The sequence below is a fragment of the Trachurus japonicus genome, chromosome 12 (assembly GCF_045865225.1).
Source record: "Trachurus japonicus isolate A0001 chromosome 12, Traja_1.0".
NCBI classification, from domain to species: domain Eukaryota; kingdom Metazoa; phylum Chordata; class Actinopteri; order Carangiformes; family Carangidae; genus Trachurus; species Trachurus japonicus.
Window position 1 is genome coordinate 2,134,442 of NC_140918.1, and position 22,330 is coordinate 2,156,771.

At 40.4% G+C, this 22,330-nt stretch overlaps 1 protein-coding gene across 1 annotated transcript; it reads left to right on the plus strand.

Moving 5' to 3' along the window:
• Positions 1-421: 421 nt before the first annotated feature.
• LOC146976799 (electrogenic sodium bicarbonate cotransporter 4-like) lies at positions 422-20,322 on the plus strand. The gene is made up of 10 exons (XM_085794290.1): positions 422-543; positions 2,853-3,014; positions 3,906-4,084; positions 7,635-7,707; positions 7,814-7,882; positions 8,723-8,896; positions 10,741-10,917; positions 15,832-15,884; positions 19,249-19,419; positions 20,307-20,322. The coding sequence occupies exons 2-10, from the start codon at positions 2,883-2,885 to the stop codon at positions 20,320-20,322; spliced, it is 1,044 nt and encodes a 347-aa protein (XP_085650416.1). The 5' UTR covers positions 422-543; positions 2,853-2,882.
• The last annotated feature ends 2,008 nt before the right edge of the window (positions 20,323-22,330 follow it).

Consider the following 22,330-nt stretch of genomic DNA (forward strand, 5'->3'; position numbering starts at 1 on the left):
TGCAGCTGTGATTCACCTTCAGTCAAATACGGATTTATGAAAGACAGGTTTGATTTTTGATAATAAAAAGACAAATAAGTTACACACTGGGGCTTTAATGTACACTGTCCATTTTCAAATAGCCTAAAATAATAAAAAATAAAAACATACAGATGTACACCCACATATATACAGTAATATATGTTCTGATTTACATCTGGATAAGAACCAGGTGAAGTTTAGAGGCTCAGACGAAACTGTTGGTTTGTTCACAATAAGAAAAATATAGAAACTCACTTTGAATGCTCAAGAACATCTGCATGAAACATCCTCAGCTCCTGTAAACCTCCTCCTGCATCACCCCCCCCCCCCACTCTCTCTCTCTCCTGCACGCCCCCCCCCCCCTCTCTCTCTCTCCTGCATGTCGTGTGGTTCCTCTTCCTCCTCCAGCTCCGTTCCCTCGTCAGTGACTTCTCCATCATCATCTCCATCCTGCTCTTCTGTGGCCTGGACCGGCTGCTGGAGCTGGACACGCCCAAGCTGCACGTTCCCACGGAGATCAAGGTCTGACCCCTGACCTCTGACCTCTGACCCCTGACCTCTGACCCCTGACCCCTGACCTCTGACCTCTGACCTCGCTGCATGGACGAAGGCTGTATTCGAAACCGCATACTATACTGCTAGTACGTACTGATTTGGCCAAAATGCAGTAGTATGCAGTATGCAAACAAAAGCAAAATCTGCAGTATGTGAAAAGTTCGGGAAATAATCTCCAGTTTGCATCTGACCAGTCTACATTGCGTACTGTATCCCACAATGCAATGCTCCCCTGACGTCTAACCGTAACTAAAGACGGAAGGGTAGTGTATCTCGGTGTGTATACAGTACATACTAACGCAGTATGTAGTAGGGCTGGGACGATATGCTTTTCTCCCGATTCGATTCTTCTACGATTTTTTGGATGGTGATTCGATTTAAATTGCGATTCTACGATATTGCCGATTCTCTCGATTTTTAGTCTTTAGCATTTTTAACATTTATCTGCACACAAATACTGTAGGAGCCTAGAAATTAACATACTCCATTATAAAGTGAACTTAAACCCTTTTCAAAACCTGAACTCTCTGTATGTAAAAATATTTAAAAACATTTTCCCCCAAAAAAATGTTTTCAATTTTTTTTTTTAATCGATTTTCGGGAAAAAAAATCGATTTAAAAATTGTCAAAAAAGATATCGCAATATTTATGTGAATCGATTTTTTCTCCCACCCCTAGTATGTAGTAGGCAGTACGGTAGTATGCAGTTTCGAAAACAGCCGTAGTTTTTATATTTCATTAGTTTTTCTGTGTTTCATTCATCAGTTTATCTTCTATTCTCCTTCTTCTCTTGTCTTTGTTTCTTCATGTAAATCGCCCACTCCACATCTGTGTTTGTCCACCTGTGTCTTCGTGTGTGTGTGTGTGTGTGTGTCTGTGTGTGTGTGTGTGTGTGTGTGTGTGTGTGCAGCTGAGGAAGCTGATCAGTGATTTTTCCATCTTCATGTCCATCATGTCCTTTGTGGGTCTGGACATGTTGATCGGTCTAGACACGCCCAAACTAATCGTTCCAACCGAGTTCAAGGTATTTGATTTTTATTTGTTAACACATTTAAACCCGATCACCAACATGTGAACACACCCTCACTTCTTCTTGTCTGCATGTGTAACAGTAGGTTTGTGTTCGATGTGCATGTGATGTCGACACTGTGTTTACATTTATCTGACTGTTTACTTTTCAGATTAATAAGATTTTACATTTAGAAATATGATGAAATAATGAAATATCAGACATTAAATCAGTGGTTTCCAACATTTATGACTTGGGAACTCTTCACATGGTTTAATAAAAAATAACCAAAGAGGTGAAATCAGACGATATCAAATCATAACAGCAGTAAAAGCCAGAAATGTAACCACAGGAAGTGCTTTTATTTTGATAGTGTAAATGCAGGATGTGACATTGTTAGTATAGGAAGTACATTTACTTTACAACAATACGAAGCAATAATATTTAATTTATATATTTATTCATAAATATTAATATTTTATACAGGAAAGAGTTTAATATGACACCGTACTGTAACCAGAGTAAGTAACTGTGATATTTTAAGTATAGGAAGTTCTTTTTATGTGACTCTGAAACAACAGGAAGTACTTTAATTTACTATTTTAAATGTGTTGCTTGATTGATTGATTGATTGATTTATTTGGATCCCCATTAGCTATGGCAATGCCAAAGCTATTCTTCCTGGGGTCCATACAACATATTTACAGTGTATCAATGCAATTTATGTCCTATAAATACAATCCATGTTCAAATACAACATAAAACACACAACAACAAAAAAATACAAACAGATACACAGCACAAAAATACACAGACAATACAAGACAGCTCCCTAGGTAAGTAAAGGCACGTAGAATTTACACATCATAATGTCAATACATGTCCACATATACTATATATATTGGTCACACAATAAGTTGAAGTCTCCTTTGTAAACTATGTTGACATTGTTTTATTGAGACTTTTATTTTGTTAAATAACCTGAGTTCTTCTCCCTTCCCTGCATGCTGCTCCGTTTTAGCTGCTTGGTCGTTAATATAGATGTGAAGATGTTTGATCAGTTGTTTAAATGACCTTTATGACCTATTCACCTTTATGACCTGTTCACCCTCTCACCCTCTCACCCTCTCACCTGTTCACCCTCTCCCCTGTTCACCCTCTCACCTGTTCACCCTCTCCCCTGTTCACCCTCTCACCTGTTCACCCTCTCACCTGTTCACCCTCTGACCCGTTCACCCTCTCCCCTGTCTGTCTGTCTGTCTGTCAGCCGACGCGTGCCGACCGCGGCTGGCTGGTGATGCCGTTCGGTAAGAACCCGTGGTGGTGGTACATCGCCAGCTTCGTGCCGGCGCTCCTCGTCACCATCCTCATCTTCATGGACCAGCAGATCAGCGCCGTCATCGTCAACAGGAAGGAGAACAAGCTGAAGGTCGGCGACCGCCACACACTCACACACTCACACACATTTATCTCCACAGGAAGTAAACACAGACCGATGAGGAGAGGAACATGAATTATTATTATTATTTTAACTTATTTCAGTTTCATTCTACATCATACATACAGAATCATGTTCTTCATATCTGCTGCTTTCTCATTTTCATTTCATTCATTTATTAGTTTTTTTGTAATGGGACTCTGCATATTCATGAATATAGGCTACAAAAGATATTAATTTGTTCTCAAGAGCTAATTTCCATCTGCAAGTTTTCAATACAACGTAGTGCTGCTTATAGGGACACGATAACAAGACAGAGACTATAATAAGAATAAAAGAATAGAATAAAACTAAATAAGATAAAAGAAAGAATAAAAAATATTACATGAATAATATAAATTGGATTCATATTGTATATATGGGTTCCTCACTGTAACAGTATACCCATATCTTTGTAAAGAACATGTATTATTTCATAATTAAAATCTAACTTAATATTTTTTCTTCTGCTCTTATATTCTGTCTATAGTAGATACTAATTTTATGACCATGAAATATTGTTTCTTTCCTCTCTTTTTTCTTCCCTTTTTCCTCTACGTATTTTATTTCTCTCTTTTTTCTTTCTTTTATATTATTTTTCATTTTTCTCTACATTGAAAATCAATAAACAAACAAACAAAAAAATCTAACTTAAAGAGGCAGATTGAAAATAAAGAAGCACAGGGAATTAACTTCAACTTAAACACAGTAAAGATGAAGTGACGATGAGTTTAATGGTTAAAATAAGAAGAGAAACGTGTCTTTTACTGTTTTATTTACATTATTTGTATGTGTGTGTGCGTGTGCCTGTGTGTGTGTGTGTGTGTGTGTGTGCGCGTGCAGAAGGGCTGTGGCTACCACCTGGACCTGTTCTGGGTGGGCGTGCTCATGGCCGTCTGCTCCTTCATGGGTCTGCCCTGGTACGTGGCCGCCACCGTCATCTCCATCGCCCACATCGACTCCCTGAAGATGGAGAGCGAGTCCAGCGCTCCGGGAGAGCAGCCGCAGTTCCTGGGAGTCAGGTCGGACGCTCACACACACACACACACACACGTATATGAGTAATATTTTACTCAATATTCATGATAAATCTATTGAAATGTCATGTTTTTTAATTGTATTATTTTGCATGGATGTCTGCTTATGACAAAACAAAATATTTACAGTATGTTTGGATATGATACAGTTTGTTTAAATTACCCCCAATTTCCAGTTAATTCCCATAAATTCCCATTATTCCCATAATTTCCCATAAATTCCCATAATTCCCATGCAACCCTAGTATTAATCCTTGTTAAACTTCAGCCCTGTGATGAACAATCAAGTTACTGACGTCCTTTATTTCATAAAATATTCATCCTGTAGTGGCGTCATATGGATGTAGAAAAAGATATTTGATCAGAAAAAGGAAGGGAAATAAAAAAAAAACAGAAAATAAATTTCACATATTTGTTGGAAACACACAGAAAATTATTATTATAAACTTGTTTTTAGACTCTACATAACTGTTCTGTGAGGTCTTGTGAATCAGGGCAAAAAGAATAAGGGCTCTAACTATGATAGAAAATATATTTAAAAAAATATATATAAGAAAATAGAAAAAACAGCCCGCACAACCTCGTTTTTGCTCCAGAATATTTTACTGACACAACGTTTCGGGCTCTCAGCCCTTCATCAGGTCATCATCATAATGTGTTTCACCCGTGTAACATCTATATGTAGACGCCCCCTGGTGACGTCATGTGACGTGGCGTCATTCACAAAAAAAAATAATCACACACAACATGGCAACATAGTAGCCTGTGTGAGGACAACTGACCAATGGGGAAACATTTGACATTCATACATCATACATTATATCTGAAACGTCCAAGAATGACATCAGGTTAAAAAAATATACATCTACATATCTTGTCCCTCACATGCATCACAAAAAATGACTAATAGGGAACTCTTCATTCATGCCTCTAGGAGACATCGTGCCCAAAGTAAATATCCAAAAGGATTCTCGTTGCAACAACAGTCTATTCGTATCACCTCCTCGTCTTGGTCGTTTAACATGTTCGATTCCCTGATACGTGAGGGATGCCACGTTGTGTTTTGCCTGCAGGAAGTGCATCGCTACTGGACTCTTTGGGTCCTGATTTCTTATGCTGCATCTATGCTCTGCAATGCGTGTCTTTAGTGCTCGATTCGTTTTCCCCACGTATCCTAAACCACACGGACATTTAAGTAAATATATAACATTGGTGGTGGTGCACGTAATAATGCTTTTGATATCAAAACGCTTCCCTGTAAGGGGATGCGTGAACGTGTGGCTCTTACTGGTGAAATTACATTGCGCACAATTGGCACATCTGTAATTGCCACCTGGGACCTGTGTGAACAAAGTGTCCGGTCTCTGAGGGAGGAGGTCTGATTTTACTACAATTTTATAGATTATAAGAGAAGAAAAAGGTTTCAAAACAACGGTATATAAAAAACCCACTGATAGAAATTCTCTCTTAAGAGCGGATAGTTTTCATCCACTTTCTTTAAAACGGAGCCTCCCCATCAGCCAGTATAACCGCATCCGTAGATTATGTAGTGAAGATGTTGACTATGTACATCAAGCAGATCTTTTGGATATGCGTTTCAAGGAAAGACGCTACCCACAAGACTGGTTAAGACAAGCACGGGACAAATTCACTGATGTAACACAGGACCAGTGTCTACAGGCCACAGGGAATAAGTCTTCCAACAACAGCCCGTTATGCATTCTACAATATTCTAATTTGGGAAGGGAATTCGAACAAGTTGTAAAAAAACACTGGCATATCCTGAGCGGTGATCCTAAGCTGTCCATAACATTTAAGGACACACCCAGAATTGTATACAAACGTCCCCCCAACATCAGGCAAATTGTAGTAAAATCAGACCTCCTCCCTCAGAGACCGGACACTTTGTTCACACAGGTCCCAGGTGGCAATTACAGATGTGCCAATTGTGCGCAATGTAATTTCACCAGTAAGAGCCACACACGTTCACGCATCCCCTTACAGGGAAGCGTTTTGATATCAAAAGCATTATTACGTGCACCACCACCAATGTTATATATTTACTTAAATGTCCGTGTGGTTTAGGATACGTGGGGAAAACGAATCGAGCACTAAAGACACGCATTGCAGAGCATAGATGCAGCATAAGAAATCAGGACCCAAAGAGTCCAGTAGCGATGCACTTCCTGCAGGCAAAACACAACGTGGCATCCCTCACGTATCAGGGAATCGAACATGTTAAACGACCAAGACGAGGAGGTGATACGAATAGACTGTTGTTGCAACGAGAATCCTTTTGGATATTTACTTTGGGCACGATGTCTCCTAGAGGCATGAATGAAGAGTTCCCTATTAGTCATTTTTTGTGATGCATGTGAGGGACAAGATATGTAGATGTATATTTTTTTAACCTGATGTCATTCTTGGACGTTTCAGATATAATGTATGATGTATGAATGTCAAATGTTTCCCCATTGGTCAGTTGTCCTCACACAGGCTACTATGTTGCCATGTTGTGTGTGATTATTTTTTTTTGTGAATGACGCCACGTCACATGACGTCACCAGGGGGCGTCTACATATAGATGTTACACGGGTGAAACACATTATGATGATGACCTGATGAAGGGCTGAGAGCCCGAAACGTTGTGTCAGTAAAATATTCTGGAGCAAAAACGAGGTTGTGCGGGCTGTTTTTTCTATTTTCTACTGTCCATTTGGCCCAGCACCCCAAGCAAGGGATGTGCGTATATTTTCACTATTTTCACTAAAAAATATATATAAAAAAGAAAATATATTATTTACATTATTTACAATAATACCACACTTGTCCAATTTCCATTGGCTGTACAGGTTTTTCTATCTTGTTTCCTACAGCGAACAAACTTTCTCCTTCCATATGAATGAGGCTCATGTCTTGGTCTTAGCTTGTGTAAAATGCATAAATGGTATAAATCTTATTTATCTTATCTTATTTATTATTTGTTGCATTTACGGCTGATTTTCCGATAATCGCAGTCATACAAGGCAACAGTCAAAGTATCTTTAACGTCCCCAACAGGGAAAACAGGTTTGCAGCCAGGAAGATGCACACACACACACACAGAGACATTCAAACACACTGTACAATACACAGACGGACGACAACAGAGAACACGTCATGGTGGGCAGATTAAAAGAAGCTAAAATAGGATTAAAAAGTAATAAATCAATGAATAAACAGCATGAAAGTGTAAAGTGCAGATGCAAAGTGTCCAAGCAGGTGTAGATGTCAACAGCAACCATCTGGATGTAAATGGACGGGGATGTTTGAGGCAGGACGGCTCCTCTTCTGTGTGAGCTACAGACTCACCAGGCGACTCTTTGTAAAGACCGAGGTGTCCAGCTTTCAATAAAAAAAGAATCACGTCGCTCTCATCCGGCGTTCTGGAGACAGACGTGAAAGAGTAAAACAACACCGACCTGAGAGGGTTAAACTGTAAATGTGTGTGTGTGTGTGTGTGTGTGTGTGTGTGTGTGTGTGTGTGTGTGTGCAGGGAGCAGAGGCTGACAGGGATCCTGGTCTTCGTCCTGACTGGACTCTCCATCTTCCTCGCCCCCATCCTGCAGGTGCGTCCACACACACAGGTTGAATGTTTCTGTGACGTCATCATCATCGTCGTCTTTAATTTAACCCTTTACCCTCTGACCTCATTTTGACCTCTGACCTCTGCAGTACATCCCCATGCCGGTGCTGTACGGAGTCTTCCTCTACATGGGCGTGGCCTCGCTCAGCGGCATCCAGGTATCTGTGGCACAAGATGATTAAAAAAAAAACATCAATCAACCTGCTGCTGTAAAAAAATAAAAATAAAAAATACACTGCAAAAACTCAAAATCTTTCCAAGAATATTTGTCTTATTTCTTGTCAAAATGTCTAATTTCTAGCCAAAACTAATCTCTTTCCACTTAAAAAAAGCACCTAAAAATTGACTTGTTTTTAGATCATTTTCACTTGTTTCAAACTAATTTTCAATTGAAATAAGTAGAAAAATCTGCCAGTGAAAGCAAGTTTTTTGTGCTTGTAGTGTAATAAGGAAGAAAAACTTGCTCCACTATCAGATTTTTCTAAAAAATCTAGAAAATCTGCTTGAAAGAAGTTAAAAAGTGTCTAAAAATAAGCTACTTTTTAAATGTGATGAGTCTTATTTTAAGTAGAATGAGATTTGTTTTGACTAGAAATAGGACAAATATTCTAAAGATTTTGAGTTTTTTGCAGTGCAGCGTTTATCGTATTTATGTTTTAGGGATGGGCAATGATTTTGGGATAATCAAATAGTCATTCAATGAAAAAAACAAACAAAAAAGGAATAGTTTATGAGACTATCGTCCCTTTTTACTGTGGCAGAAGGAGAAACATGGTGTTATTAATAAAATATTAAGAATAAAACAGGAGAAGTGCGTGTTTTTATTTACAATCTAATCCATCACTTCATTAACTCTTTTATAAAACACAGAGAAGCAGGATTTCTCTACAGTAACAAACTGGAACCAGGCTGCAGGAATGAATATCTAAAGGATTGATTAACTATTGCCATTATCTCTCATTGATGTGTGTGTGTGTGTTTGTGTGTGTGTGTGTCAGTTCTGGGAGCGGATCAAGTTGTACCTGATGCCGGCCAAACACCAGCCGGACTTCTCCTTCCTGCGTCACGTCCCTCTGAGACGAGTCCACCTCTTCACGCTGGTCCAGATGGTCTGTCTCGCCGTCCTCTGGATCCTCAAGTCCACGTTCCTCGCCATCATCTTCCCCGTCATGGTGAGACGAGCAACAGACCATCATCATCATCATCATCATTATTAGGGCTGGGACGATACGCTTTTCTCCCGATTCCATTCTTCTGCAATATTTTTGGATGCCGATTCGATTTAAATAGCGATTCTACAATAGTAGTAATACAAATTTTTAGTCTGCAGCATTTTTAACACCAGTGAAACAGTTAAATGATTATGATTCTCTACAGACTATTCCAGGAACCATATTTCCCCAAAAAATAAATACACATCACATGTAAGTCAGTTTTTAAGATTTATTCAGCAGCAATATATATGTTTACTCTCTTTTGAAAAGCCTGGACTGCATAAAAGAGGCAAAAATAAAAGAGTATAGAAAAAATAGGCTTCTGAAACCTAGATAAACTGCTACATTTTAACATTTATCTGCACACAAACACTGTAGGAGCCTATAAATTAACATACTCCATTATAAAGTGAACTTAAAGGGATACGCCAAAAAAATTTTTGTGTCTTGCCTCACTCCCGAGTCCATGACCAGCAGATAGACACCATCCTTTCGACTGTGCGTGCAGTAACAAGGGAGATAGAGCCGTATCGCCGTAATTAGCTTAGCTCAAACACTGGAAGTGTATGGGTAGTGTTAGCCTGCCTCCACCTAAAGTCACTAATTAGCTTAGCTCAAACACTGGAAGTGTATAGGTAGTGTTAGCCTGCCTCCTACCTAAAGTCACTAATTAGCTTAGCTCAAACACTGGAAGTGTATGGGTAGTGTTAGCCTGCCTCCACCTAAAGTCACTAATTAGCTTAGTTCAAACACTGGAAGTGTATGGGTAGTGTTAGCCTGCCTCCTACCCGAGCCGAAATCAGCAGTCAGAAGCTGATTTCATTTTAGCTCTAAACTCTGTAAATATATCACTTTATCCACATTTCAAACATGTTTAGGTGAGAAAGTAGCCGTTTAGATCAGCAGCGTGACGTTAATTTGTCTAAATACCAGCTGTTTACTATTTTGTTCGGACGAATTCGGCGCTACTCAAGCTAGCCGTTGTGACCAACGCACTTCCGGTTACTTTCACAAAATAAAACACCCGTTGCCCTTTACATACAGAAAACCATGACGATAGAATCTGTGCTTTTACTTTGAAACAGGAAGCTAACCTACCCTCGATGTAGCTAGCTTGAACCAAAATAAACCGTCTTTGCTTGAACCCTCCGTTTTGACCGATCTCGTCCCGTTAGCGGCATTTGACCGCTCAAGATGCCTTACCGGAGAGTTTTGTCAGCTCTGAGACAAAGATCGGCCCGCCGGTTTCTGTTTAGAGTTGCTGAAGAGTTTCTCTGATGACTTTAGGTGGAGGCAGGCTAACACTACCCATACACTTCCAGTGTTTGAGCTAAGCTAATTAGCGACTTTAGGTGGAGGCAGGCTAACACTACCCATACACTTCCAGTGTTTGAGCTAAGCTAATTAGCGACTTTAGGTGGAGGCAGGCTAACACTACCCATACACTTCCAGTGTTTGAGCTAAGCTAATTACGGCGATACGGATATCTCCCTTGTTACTGCACGCACAGTCGAAAGGATGGTGTCTATCTGCTGGTCATGGACTCGGGAGTGAGGCAAGACACGAAAAAATAAAAAATGTTACCGTATCCCTTTAACATTTATCTACACACAAACACTGTAGGAGCCTATAAATGAACATACTCCATTATAAAGTGAACTTAAACCCTTTTCAAAACCTGGACTCTCTGTATGTAAAAAAGGCGAACAAATGCACATTGCACAATATTAAAAAAAACAAAATCAATTTAAAAATCGTCAAATAAAATATCGTGATACTTATGTTAATCGATTTTTTCTCAGATCCTGGGTCTGATGGTGGTCAGGAAGCTTCTAGACCTGATGTTCTCCCAACACGACCTGGCCTGGCTGGACGACATCCTGCCCGACAAGGACAAGAAGAAGAAGGAGGACGACAAGAAGAAGATCAAGGAGAAGAAGACCGCGGCGGCGGCGGCCGAGACGGAGAGCGATGAGGAGGTGAGCCAATCAGAACGCAGTCTCGGTCTGTGACGTCACGGCGCTGTGTGTCGGTCCATCGGCCGTGTCCTGTTTGTTCTCTGACTAATACTCGACGTTTCTCCTCTTTGTCCCACAGTGCTGCTGAAAAGGCACTGTATAACACTTACTACACTCTTCCTCTTCCTCCTCCTCCTCCTCTTCCTCCTCCTCCTCCTCCTCCTCCTCCTCTTCCTCCTCCTCCTCCTCTTCCTCCTCCTCCTCCTCTTCCTCCTCCTCTTCCTCCTCCTCCTCCTCCTCCTCCTCCTCCTTTACAAACTCTGCTAGCGTCTTCCTGCCTGTTTTACGTCCTGAAGTAACAGTGTTTCAGATTAAAGGACGAAGATGGAGATGTTTTATATCTCTGTTACTGTCATGAAACCCTGAACAGAGCTCCTTCAAAATAAAGGTAGATGTTTGTGTTAAAGCTCCTTCAAAATAAAGGTAGATGTTTGTATTAGAACTCCTTCAAAATAAAGGTAGATGTTTCTACTAGAGCGCCTTCAAAATAAAGGTAGATGTTTCTATTAGAGCTCCTTCAAAATAAAGGTAGATATTTGTATTAGAGTTCCTTCAAAATAAAGGTAGATGTTTCTATTAGAGCTCCTTCAAAATAAAGGTAGATATTTGTATTAGAGTTCCTTCAAAATAAAGGTAGATATTTGTATTAGAGCTCCTTCAAAATAAAGGTAGATGTTTCTACTAGAGCTCCTTCAAAACAAAGGTAGATATTTCTACTAGAGCTCCTTCAAACTAAAAGTAGATGTTTCTACTAGAACTCCTTCAAAACAAAGGTAGATGTTTCTACTAGAACTCCTTCAAAACAAAGGTAGATGTTTCTACTAGAACTCCTTCAAAATAAAGGTAGATGTTTCTACTAGAGCTCCTTCAAAATAAAGGTAGATGTTTTTGTTAAAGCTCCTTCAAAATAAAGGTAGATATTTGTATTAGAGTTCCTTCAAAATAAAGGTAGATGTTTCTATTAGAGCTCCTTCAAAACAAAGGTAGATGTTTCTATTAGAGCTCCTTCAAAATAAAGGTAGATGTTTCTACTAGAGCTCCTGCAAAATAAAGGCAGATGTTTCTACTAGAGCTCCTTCAAAATAAAGGTAGATGTTTCTACTAGAGCTCCTTCAGAATAAGGGTGGATGTTTCTACTAGAGCTCCTTCAAAATAAAGGTAGATGTTTCTACTAGAGCGCCTTCAAAATAAAGGTAGATATTTGTATTAGAGCTCCTTCAAAATAAAGGTAGATGTTTCTACTAGAGCTCCTTCAAAACAAAGGTAGATGTTTCTACTAGAGCGCCTTCAAAATAAAGGTAGATGTTTGTATTAGAGCTCCTTCAAAATAAAGGTAGATGTTTCTACTAGAGCTCCTTCAAAACAAAGGTAGATGTTTCTACTAGAGCGCCTTCAAAATAAAGGTAGATGTTTGTATTAGAGCTCCTTCAAAATAAAGGTAGATGTTTCTATTAGAGCTCCTTCAAAATAAAGGTAGATGTTTCTACTAGAGCTCCTTCAAAACAAAGGTAGATGTTTCTACTAGAGCTCCTTCAAACTAAAAGTAGATGTTTCTACTAGAGCTCCTTCAAAACAAAGGTAGATGTTTCTACTAGAGCGCCTTCAAAATAAAGGTAGATGTTTGTATTAAAGCTCCATACAGTATAAAGGTAGATGTTTGTGTTAAAGCTCCATACAGTATAAAGGTAGATGTTTGTGTTAAAGCTCCATACAGTATAAAGGTAGATGTTTGTATTAAAGCTCCATACAGTATAAAGGTAGATGTTTATATTAAAGCTCCATACAGTATAAAGGTAGATGTTTATATTAAAGCTCCATACAGTATAAAGGTAGATGTTTGTATTAAAGCTCCATACAGTATAAAGGTAGATGTTTGTATTAAAGCTCCATACAGTATAAAGGTAGATGTTTGTATTAAAGCTCCATACTGTATAAAGGTAGATGTTTGTATTAAAGCTCCATACAGTATAAAGGTAGATGTTTGTATTAAAGCTCCATACAGTATAAAGGTAGATGTTTGTGTTAAAGCTCCATACAGTATAAAGGTAGATGTTTGTGTTAAAGGGATAGTTCAACATTTTGGCAAATTGGCCCATTGCCATAATTGCTATAGTCATAGCAGTAGGTTCGTTACCTTTAATTGTAGGTGTAAGCTATTTTTTAGTACAGCGGAGCGCAGCAGCTGGCTGCTCAGAGCTACGCTATGGAGGCTAATGGAATTTCTTGGTTTCCCTCATTAAACTCATCAAATACAAAATCCCAAAACTCCACAGCGCTTTTGTAGACAAGTTGTGAGCTGCACAACCACCACGCTATGAGATAATGACGGAACGATACGAAACGGAGCCGTTTTCGAGGTAAATTCATACAAAACCGCTGATGCGCGTTGCGTTCAGGGACAGTTTTTCAGCAAGCAGTCTCCGTATTTACCCTGTATTTACCTCGAAAACGGCTCCGTTTCGTATCGTTCCGTCATTATCTCATAGCGTGGTGGTTGTGCAGGTCACAACTTGTCTACAAAAGCGCTGTGGAGTTTTGGGATGTTGAATTTGATGAGTTTAATGAGGGAAACCAAGAAATTCCCTTAGCCTCCATTGCGTAGCTCTGAGCAGCCAGCTGCTGCGCTCCGCCGTACTGAAAATAGCTTACACCTACAATTAAAGGTAATGAACCTACTGCTATGACTATAGCGATTATGGCAATGGGCCAATTTGCCAAAATGTTGAACTATCCCTTTAAAGCTCCATACAGTATAAAGGTAGATGTTTGTATTAAAGCTCCATACAGTATAAAGGTAGATGTTTGTATTAAAGCTCCATACAGTATAAAGGTAGATGTTTGTGTTAAATCTCCATACAGTATAAAGGTAGATGTTTGTGTTAAAGCTCCATACAGTATAAAGGTAGATGTTTGTATTAAAGCTCCATACAGTATAAAGGTAGATGTTTGTATTAAAGCTCCATACAGTATAAAGGTAGATGTTTGTGTTAAATCTCCATACAGTATAAAGGTAGATGTTTGTGTTAAAGCTCCATACAGTATAAAGGTAGATGTTTGTGTTAAAGCTCCATACAGTATAAAGGTAGATGTTTGTATTAAAGCTCCATACAGTATAAAGGTAGATGTTTGTATTAAAGCTCCATACAGTATAAAGGTAGATGTCCATGTGTAGTGTGATTATAAAGCAGCTCTAGGTTCTATATTAATACTGTGAAAGTATCAAAGCCTCAGTCCACAGAGAAATGCACACAGCCTGGATTCAGAAACTGAGCCTTAAAACCAGCCGTCAGGACTTCCTGTCACTTTGTGATGTCACAACTAAGCCCCGTTTCTCTGAGTGTTTTTTTTATTTTTTTTAAATGAAAACAGAACTATAAAACACGTGCGTCCTCGTCCTTTATGCTCCGTGTTTTTGTCCTGCATGATGATGTCACCCCCCCCCCACCCCCCCCCCCCCCCCCCCCCCCCACAGCCCCACAGCTCCGCCCCCCCCTCCGGTGAAGACCCCCATGGAGGCTGCAGAGCCAGACCCCACCCACGTAACTCCCCCCACCCAAAAAAACCAGACCTGTGACTGTGAGTAGCTGCTCCTCTGTCCCAGCAGTGTTGGTGTTTGTGTTGGTGTTGGTGTGTCAGGTGGATTTGTTTGGATTTGTTCCTCGGCCTGTTGCTTTCACATGAAAAAAAAACACAAAAAATATATAAAAAGTTATATTTTTTCTGACTTAACGAGATTTTAAAATCTGGTGAGAAGCTTCAACCTTCATGTAACGTTTAACCGCTGTGGTCGAGTCAACCTCCACTTCATCATGTTTCTATTAGATCTATTATTGTTCTGTGCTTCATGTTAATACGACACTAAGAGCGTATAAGGACTGATTTCAAAATAAAGGTCGTCTTCCAAAATTGATTCATAGTTGCATTGCATAGTTTGCAAGGTGATGTAGGTTTTCAAAGTAAAAGCCCAACGACACTAATGTTTCTTATTGTCACTGTGTTCCCTGTAGATTCAGATTAATATTGAGAGGAAACAACCTGTTTAGAGCCGCAACAATTAATCGATTAATCGAACAATAATCTATTATTATTCAATTAAATGAATCGTCAACTATTCTGATAATCTAATAATCAGGTTGAGTAGTTTTTTAAAGGAAAAAAAGTCCAAATTCTCTGATTCCAGCTTCTTCAATGTGAATATTTCTGGTTTCTTTGTTCCTTTATGACAATAAACTGAGTCTCTCTTTGGTTTGTGGACAAAACAAGACATTTGAGGACGATGTCGTCTGGTGGTTTGAGAAACACTGATTGATGTTTTTCAACTTTTTAAAACCTTTTATTGACCGAACATCTAATTGATTAATCGTTTACATAATCAACAGATTAATCAATAATGATAATAATGGTTAGTTGCAGCCGTAGACCTGTTATTACAGAACTCTCCACCTCAGAGAGTCACTCACAGTCTGATGGAGCGCCTTTATTTTGAAATCCGTTCTCACGTACTGTACGTTACTTCCAGGTCGGAGTTTCTCATTAAGTCAGAAAATAAATCCATAAAACTGCTTTTTTTTTTTTTTCAAGTGAACGCAACACTCTTCAGTAGATTTGAGCTAATTATGATAAAGTTGCTGATGTAAACCGGTTGTTACCATGACGATTAACGTGAAGATGTCATGACGATGCTGCAAGAAATAAGGAATCTCATGTTCATCTTTATTATTATCTGTGTGTGTGTGTGTGTGTTTCTGTGTTTGTACTCGCCTGTGGATACTTGTTGTGTTTCTGTGCATGTGGTTTCTCTGTGTGTGTGTGTGTGTGTGTGTGTGTGTGTGTGTGTGTGTGTGTTTGTGTGTGTGTGTGTGTGTGTGTCTGCAGGAGACGAACCCGTACTCGACCGTCACGTCCGACCAGAACGAACTAGACCGCAGGTACTGTGTGTTGAAGCTGCACGTTCCCTACAGCGACCTGATCCACGCACCGGACACACACACGGGCTGGGAGCAGACATGACCACACACACACACACACACACACACACACACACTCTGCTCAGTTTGCTGCATCACTTGTATTTATATATGACGACGATGATCTTAGACGTTTTATTTTGAAGAGCTTCCTGTACAGAAACACTGAGGACTGTGTACAGATCAATATTCAATCACTTGTACAGTTTCTAGGTCAGAGGTTTTCAAAGCGTTGAGTCCGACTTTAATCCACAGAATCCGTCCCGTCGGGTGGTGACGTCGTTATTTTATGTTTTTTGTTTAAAAAAACATTTTTAAAAAAGTTTGTTAAAGGGATAGTTCACCCAAAATTCCAATTTCTACTCATTATCTACTCACCCTCATGTCGACTAAGGGCTGTGAGAAAGCAGTATTTGTTCATAATGGTTGTGAATGGAGCTCACTTTTCTTCGTTCAAAAAGACACACCAAAAAACATCCAAATACCTCCATGCTGCTCGTCTGTAATGTCCCTCTTGTATTGAAGCCCCGACATGAGAAATTGTTCCGCCGGTGACACAGGAAGAGCAGTGAACTGAGACACTGGGAGCTTCCGCTACAAACAAGCTTAAAATATAGACTTATTTAATTTTTTTCAGAACAATTTCTCATGTCGGGGCTTCAATACAAGACGGACATTACAGACGAGCAGCATGGAGGTATCTGGATGTTTTTTGGTGTGTCTTTTTGGACGAAGAAAAGTGAGCTCCGTTCTCAACCGTCATATGGACATGCAGTGCTACGCCGAGACCCCCTGTAACTCAGAGAAACCACGGAGCACTGCAAAAACTCAAAATCTTTCCAAGAATATTTGTTTTATTTCTTGTCAAAATGTCTCAATTTTAGTCAAAACTAAACGCTTTCCACTTAAAATAAGACTCATCACCTAAAAATTAACTTGTTTTTAGATAATTTCACTTGTTTCAAACAAATTTTCACTTGAAATAAGTAGAAAAATCTGCCAGTGAAAGCAAGTTTTTTTTTGTGCTTGTAATAAGAAAGAAAAACTTGCTCCACTGTCAGATTTTTCTACTTATTTCTAGTGAGAATCTGCTTGAAAAAAGTAAAAAGTGTCTAAAAACAAGCTGCTTTTTAATGTATAACTATGTATGTATATGTATAAATATACTTATTTTAGGTATAATGAGATTTGTTTTGACTAGAAATAAGACAAATATTCCTGGTAAGATTTAGAGTTTTTGCAGTGAGGACTCTGAAACTTCTCCCAGCCCTTGGTCAACATGAGGGGGAGGAGATAATGAGTAGAAATTTGAATTTTGGGTGAACTATCCCTTTAAAAAAAACCGCTGAGACGACGTCAAACTGAGAAAACGTCTCAGAGAGTTTGTTCTTGTGGATCCTGATCTGGAGATTTATTGTTTTTAAAAAGAAAACTGCGACTTCCTGTTTGAAAACCTCTGCTCTAGCTCGCCCTGCTCTCCTTCTCTCACCTGTAACTTCCTGTCGTGTCTCCACCTGAATCACCGTCCAGACCGATCCTTATCATTATTATTGATAATATTATTATAGGGATGTCACCATTACTTGTTTTCACAGTTAATCGTGGTATTAAACGCCACAATCAATTAATCGTAAAAAGATTCCTAAATACCGTCACATTCCCAAAAAGATGATGTTGGAACCTTATTGGCAGATGTGGCGCCAAAATAAAGGTGAATGCTCAGATACTGGTCCATTTAACTAACGTAACATTGAATTGGTAGGAATTTAAATGTTAGCGTGTCATTTTTAATTAAAAAAAAAAGAAAAGTGAAACAAAACAAAAAACGATTAAAATAAACGCAAACATTTGGTATAGATGACAATTCATGACGTGAATATTTCAAACATTTCCCCTGGGGGTTAATAATTGGTCATATATTAACTCATTGAGTGCCAACCACGTAATTTCTCGTTTTTCGTTTCCATGCGCTGAGTGCCAAAAACGTAATTTTACGTTTTTTGCTTTTTAAAAAAATATTATGAAACTAGACACTTTAACACACCTTATGTGTAAATTTGGGGACTCTACGATGAGCAGAACTGAAATAGATGACGATCAAAAACTCATGACAGCTCACGATCTGGAAGTTTTTATCATAACTCGGTTTTTGCAAACCGAGTTCTGCATGTGGATGCAGCGCAGCCGCTCCGCTCTCACCGTTGTAAATTGTAAAGAAGTCGGAGTTTGGAAGGAACTTGGAAAACTTCATCTCATGGAAATGAAATTTACCATCAGACAAAATAAGTCACTACGTCTGTGATGATGAACATGACGCTGATTTGAACAGAGCAGGTTCTTCACTGGTTTGGTTGTTTCTTTAGAAAAACACCTGAGAGTGTGTGTGTATATGTGAGATGGAGACTTAAAGGGATAGTTCAACATTTTGTCAAATTGGCCCATTGCCATAATCCCTATAGTCATAGCAGTTTGTCGGTGCAAGCTGTTTTTAGAACGGCGGAGCAGAGCCGTGAGCTGCTCAGAGCTACGCTACGGAGGCTCATTATGGGATTTCTTGGTTTCCCTCATCAAACTCATCAAATACACAATACAACAACTCCACAACGCTCTGGTGGACAAGTTGTGACCTGCACATTCACCACGCTATGAGATAATAACACAACGTGTTTTAGAGGGAAATTATGAAAAACTGTCCCTGAAGGCAACGCGCTTCAGCGGTTTTACATGAATTTCCCTCTAAAACAACTCTGTGTGGTAACGTTGTGTTATTATCTCATAGCGTGGTGAATGTGCAGGTCACAACCATAGACTGTAAAAAATATGGACGTAGCACCCGTGACGTCACCCATTGGTTTTGGGGAGTCGTTTTTGTGACTCCAACATGGCGGCCTGAACAGCGCCATGTTGGCCAAGTCGGCGATTTTAACATGGGGGTCTATGGAGAATGCTGCTTTCTGACACCAGCCCCCAGAGGAAGAAGAGGGGACTGCAGTTTGTTGAACGAGGAAGTGACTTCACTTCTCAGACCCACAACTGCCCCCTTGGTCACAACTTGTCCACCAGAGCGTTGTGGAGTTGTTGGATTGTGTATTTGATGAGTTTGATGAGGGAAAACCAAGAAATCCCATAATGAGCCTCCGTAGCGTAGCTCTGAGCAGCTCACGGCTCTGCTCCGCCGTTCTAAAAACAGCTTGCACCGACAATTAATGGTAACGAACCTACTGCTATGACTATAGGGATTATGGGGCAATGGGCACAATTTGCCAAAATGTTGAACTATCCCTTTAAAGTGTAACCCCTCCCCCCCTCCCCCACTGTTCCTCAGCATCACTCTGCACCTGAAGATCTCCTGCCCCCCCTCCCCCGTCCCCTCCCAGACGAGCCTCCTCCTCCTCCCCCCGGGTGACGTCACCGCAGCGCTCCGCCCGCCGCCGCCGCCTCGCCCGCCGCCGCCCCGGGTCCGAATCCAGGTGGAGTCGTCGTCGGACAGCAACGAGTCGGACCTCCACTCCAGACGACGACAACGACAACAACAACAACAACAGCAACACAGGCCCCGCCCCCTCACACCTGAGACACACAGAGACTTGTACAGACATCTGCAGGCTCACTGTGCTGAGACCGTCCTGTAACACACACACACACACACACACACACACACACACCTACACACACACACACACACACAGATTTGGTTGAGCTACAGACAAACAGGAAGTGGTTCTGTCTAAGCCCCGCCCCCCTTCCTCCACACCTGAACCTCCACCTGCTCCCTGTAGAAAGAAACAACCAAAAATGTGTTATTGATAATAATAATAATAATGATAAATAAAATAAAAAGACATGAACCCTCTGTGAACCAGTGTTAGACAGTATTGATCAGTATCGATCGGTGATTCACTATCTGTTTTATTGTTTTTTTTGTTTTTTTTCTCTTGTGCATTTAAAGGACGGTAGAGAAGAGGGTGATTGACACGACTTTGTTGTTGAGCCCTGAAACTGTAATAAAACATTTTAAACTGTTGGAGCCGCTCTTTATTTTACATTTATGAAATGAAAACTGATTATTGTGACTGTTTATTAGCCTTTTTCAACATTGCCTCAGCAGTTTCTTCAGTTAATTCAACATTGTTTCAACAATTTTATTTCAGCATTCACATGCATTTCCATTCTTGGAAATTATTTTTATAGTTTGAACTAGATAAAGTAGCATTTCCTGATGGAAATGCGTGTGAATGCTGAAAGCAGCTGAACGCTGTTGCAGAATTAGCAAATAGTGCAAGCAGTGACTGATCACCATACAAATGTTTGACCAAGGTAGGAATCGAACCCACAACCTCATGGTCAGTAGACTTTCACTCTGCCCCCCCCTCCCTGTGTCAGGAGACGTTTCAATTGACACACAGCGTGTCAATTGATAGCTTTCAGTCACGTGACTTCCCAGGGACCTGGCGGTCAAAAGCAACATTCCAAAATAGCAGCACAATGGACTTTCTGTGGACAAACAACCGAGTAATGACTTAAATGATCTGCCAGCGGCCGAGAAAGAAAGATATATAAACAACTTTGAAGTTTTGGGCACTTGTGACCCATATTCAACACCAGCTGCTGTATACGAGCTGTTTAAGATGACCAGTTCCCTGCCCGAAGCTCGAGTAGGGCAATGTTTACATTTACCTGGTGGAGAATCCATCGTCCTCCACCGCTTGTAACCAATATTTCTGGTGTTATGGCTCAACTGGTTTCTGATTAAAAGCCCCATTTTGTAGTTTTTTGATCTTAAAATAATGTTTCTGAACTCATTGAAGTGGTAGAAATGTACCTGTAACTTTCCTGTGCGGGAACACCGTCCTGGTACCGCAGCTCCGCTGAGCTCCACAGTCTGAGCTCCAGCCCACTGAGCCCAGGCTCCCTGCTCCTCTCACTCACAAACCAGAGCCCTTAGCTGGGCTGCACGGTGACCAGCTGCCCCCACCCCCCTACGCACCGCTACCGACGGCAACGATGGCGGCGGTCCGATAGCAGCGGGACCCGGCGGCGGCGATGGTAACAAAGGACCGCCGCCACCGGACACGGCAGCAGTACCGCCCGCGGCGGCAGCGACACGGTAACGGGGGTCGGGACCGACCGCGGTGCGGCGAGGACGATGACCGGTATTGTTTAGCGTATTTTCAAAGTGTTTTCCATTAGTTCGGAACTTTAACATGACAGGCTTTGTCATACTGTGCAGTGTTGTGCAGAGTGAGAGTAGTGTGGCGCTGACTGACTGTAGATTGCCTGAACAGGTTCACTCACAGAAGCATATGGCTGCAGTAACATGTGAACTGCGGCTTGATTTGTGAATTTGTGACAAATCTGCGGACGGAAGTGCAGCACAGCTGTTGTTCGGTACGGTAACCAGTTAAATCAGACACCAGTTGGGCCATAACACCGGTATTTTTGAAGCAGCAGGGAGCAGTGTGTGTTTTTCTGCCTTGTCCTAAGCCGCGGACAGCGGGGAAGTGGATTGTTTTGACCGCCAGGGGTGCGTTCCATACGGGCCGTGACGTCGCATGAAAACTATCAATTGGAACCGAGACGAATGTTTTAGCTTAGGCGCAACAGTGTACACACAGTTGCAAAGACTGTTGTCTGTTGATGAGCTGCACTCTGTCTCACTCTGAAGTTAACGAGCCCAAAGCTGCACCTGTTGGAAACACACTGTGTCAACACCAAGAAAGCTTGAGAGTCAAGCTTGAATGACTTACAATTAAAATTTCTGTGAATTTCAGGCTGAGAGCAGCAGTTTCAACATGAAGCAAGTTGTCAGAAGTCAACAGAGGACGACTGGGAAAATAATTCACTATAATTGCAGTTAAGGCAAGATTTGAACCAGCAACCTTCAGGTCTTCAGCCCAGTGATCTAACCACTTCACCATAGTTACATTCAATGAGAGAAGGGTAAAAGAAATCCATGTATAAGAGGCTCACTGACTAATGCTTAAAAAAAAATAGAGTAGAAATGAGCCACATCAAGTAAGTAGATGACTTTTCTGTGACTTGTGACTATTTTTTGGTGAATTCAAACAAAGTATAATGCCCATTCTAGTGAATTACAAAATTGGAATCATACGTCAAGCAATGACATGACTGAGGCAGGAATCGAACCCATGACCTCAATAAAAAAGTATTGTTTATTGATAGAAAATGCCTTTAAAAAAATGATCTGGAGAGGAATTTAAAATAAAGATCGGTCAACGATAAACTAATCCAATATTGATTGAAAGTAATTTATCATGTTTTGCTCATCACTCCACACAAAGACATAATAACGAACGAACATAATGTGAAATTACTCAAAAAAGACTGAAAGTATTTTACATGTGAAAAGTCGTAGAAAAAGGAAAAGTAATACTGAGACAGCAGGG

Coding starts and splice junctions, on each gene's coding strand:
- LOC146976799 (XM_085794290.1), top strand. CDS start 2,883: ATGCCGTTCGGTAAGAACCCGTGGTGGTGGTACATCGCCAGCTTCGTG. Junction 7,883..8,722: donor CCTCGCTCAGCGGCATCCAG/GTATCTGTGGCA, acceptor TGTGTGTGTCAG/TTCTGGGAGCGGATCAAGTT. Junction 8,897..10,740: donor CCATCATCTTCCCCGTCATG/GTGAGACGAGCA, acceptor ATTTTTTCTCAG/ATCCTGGGTCTGATGGTGGT.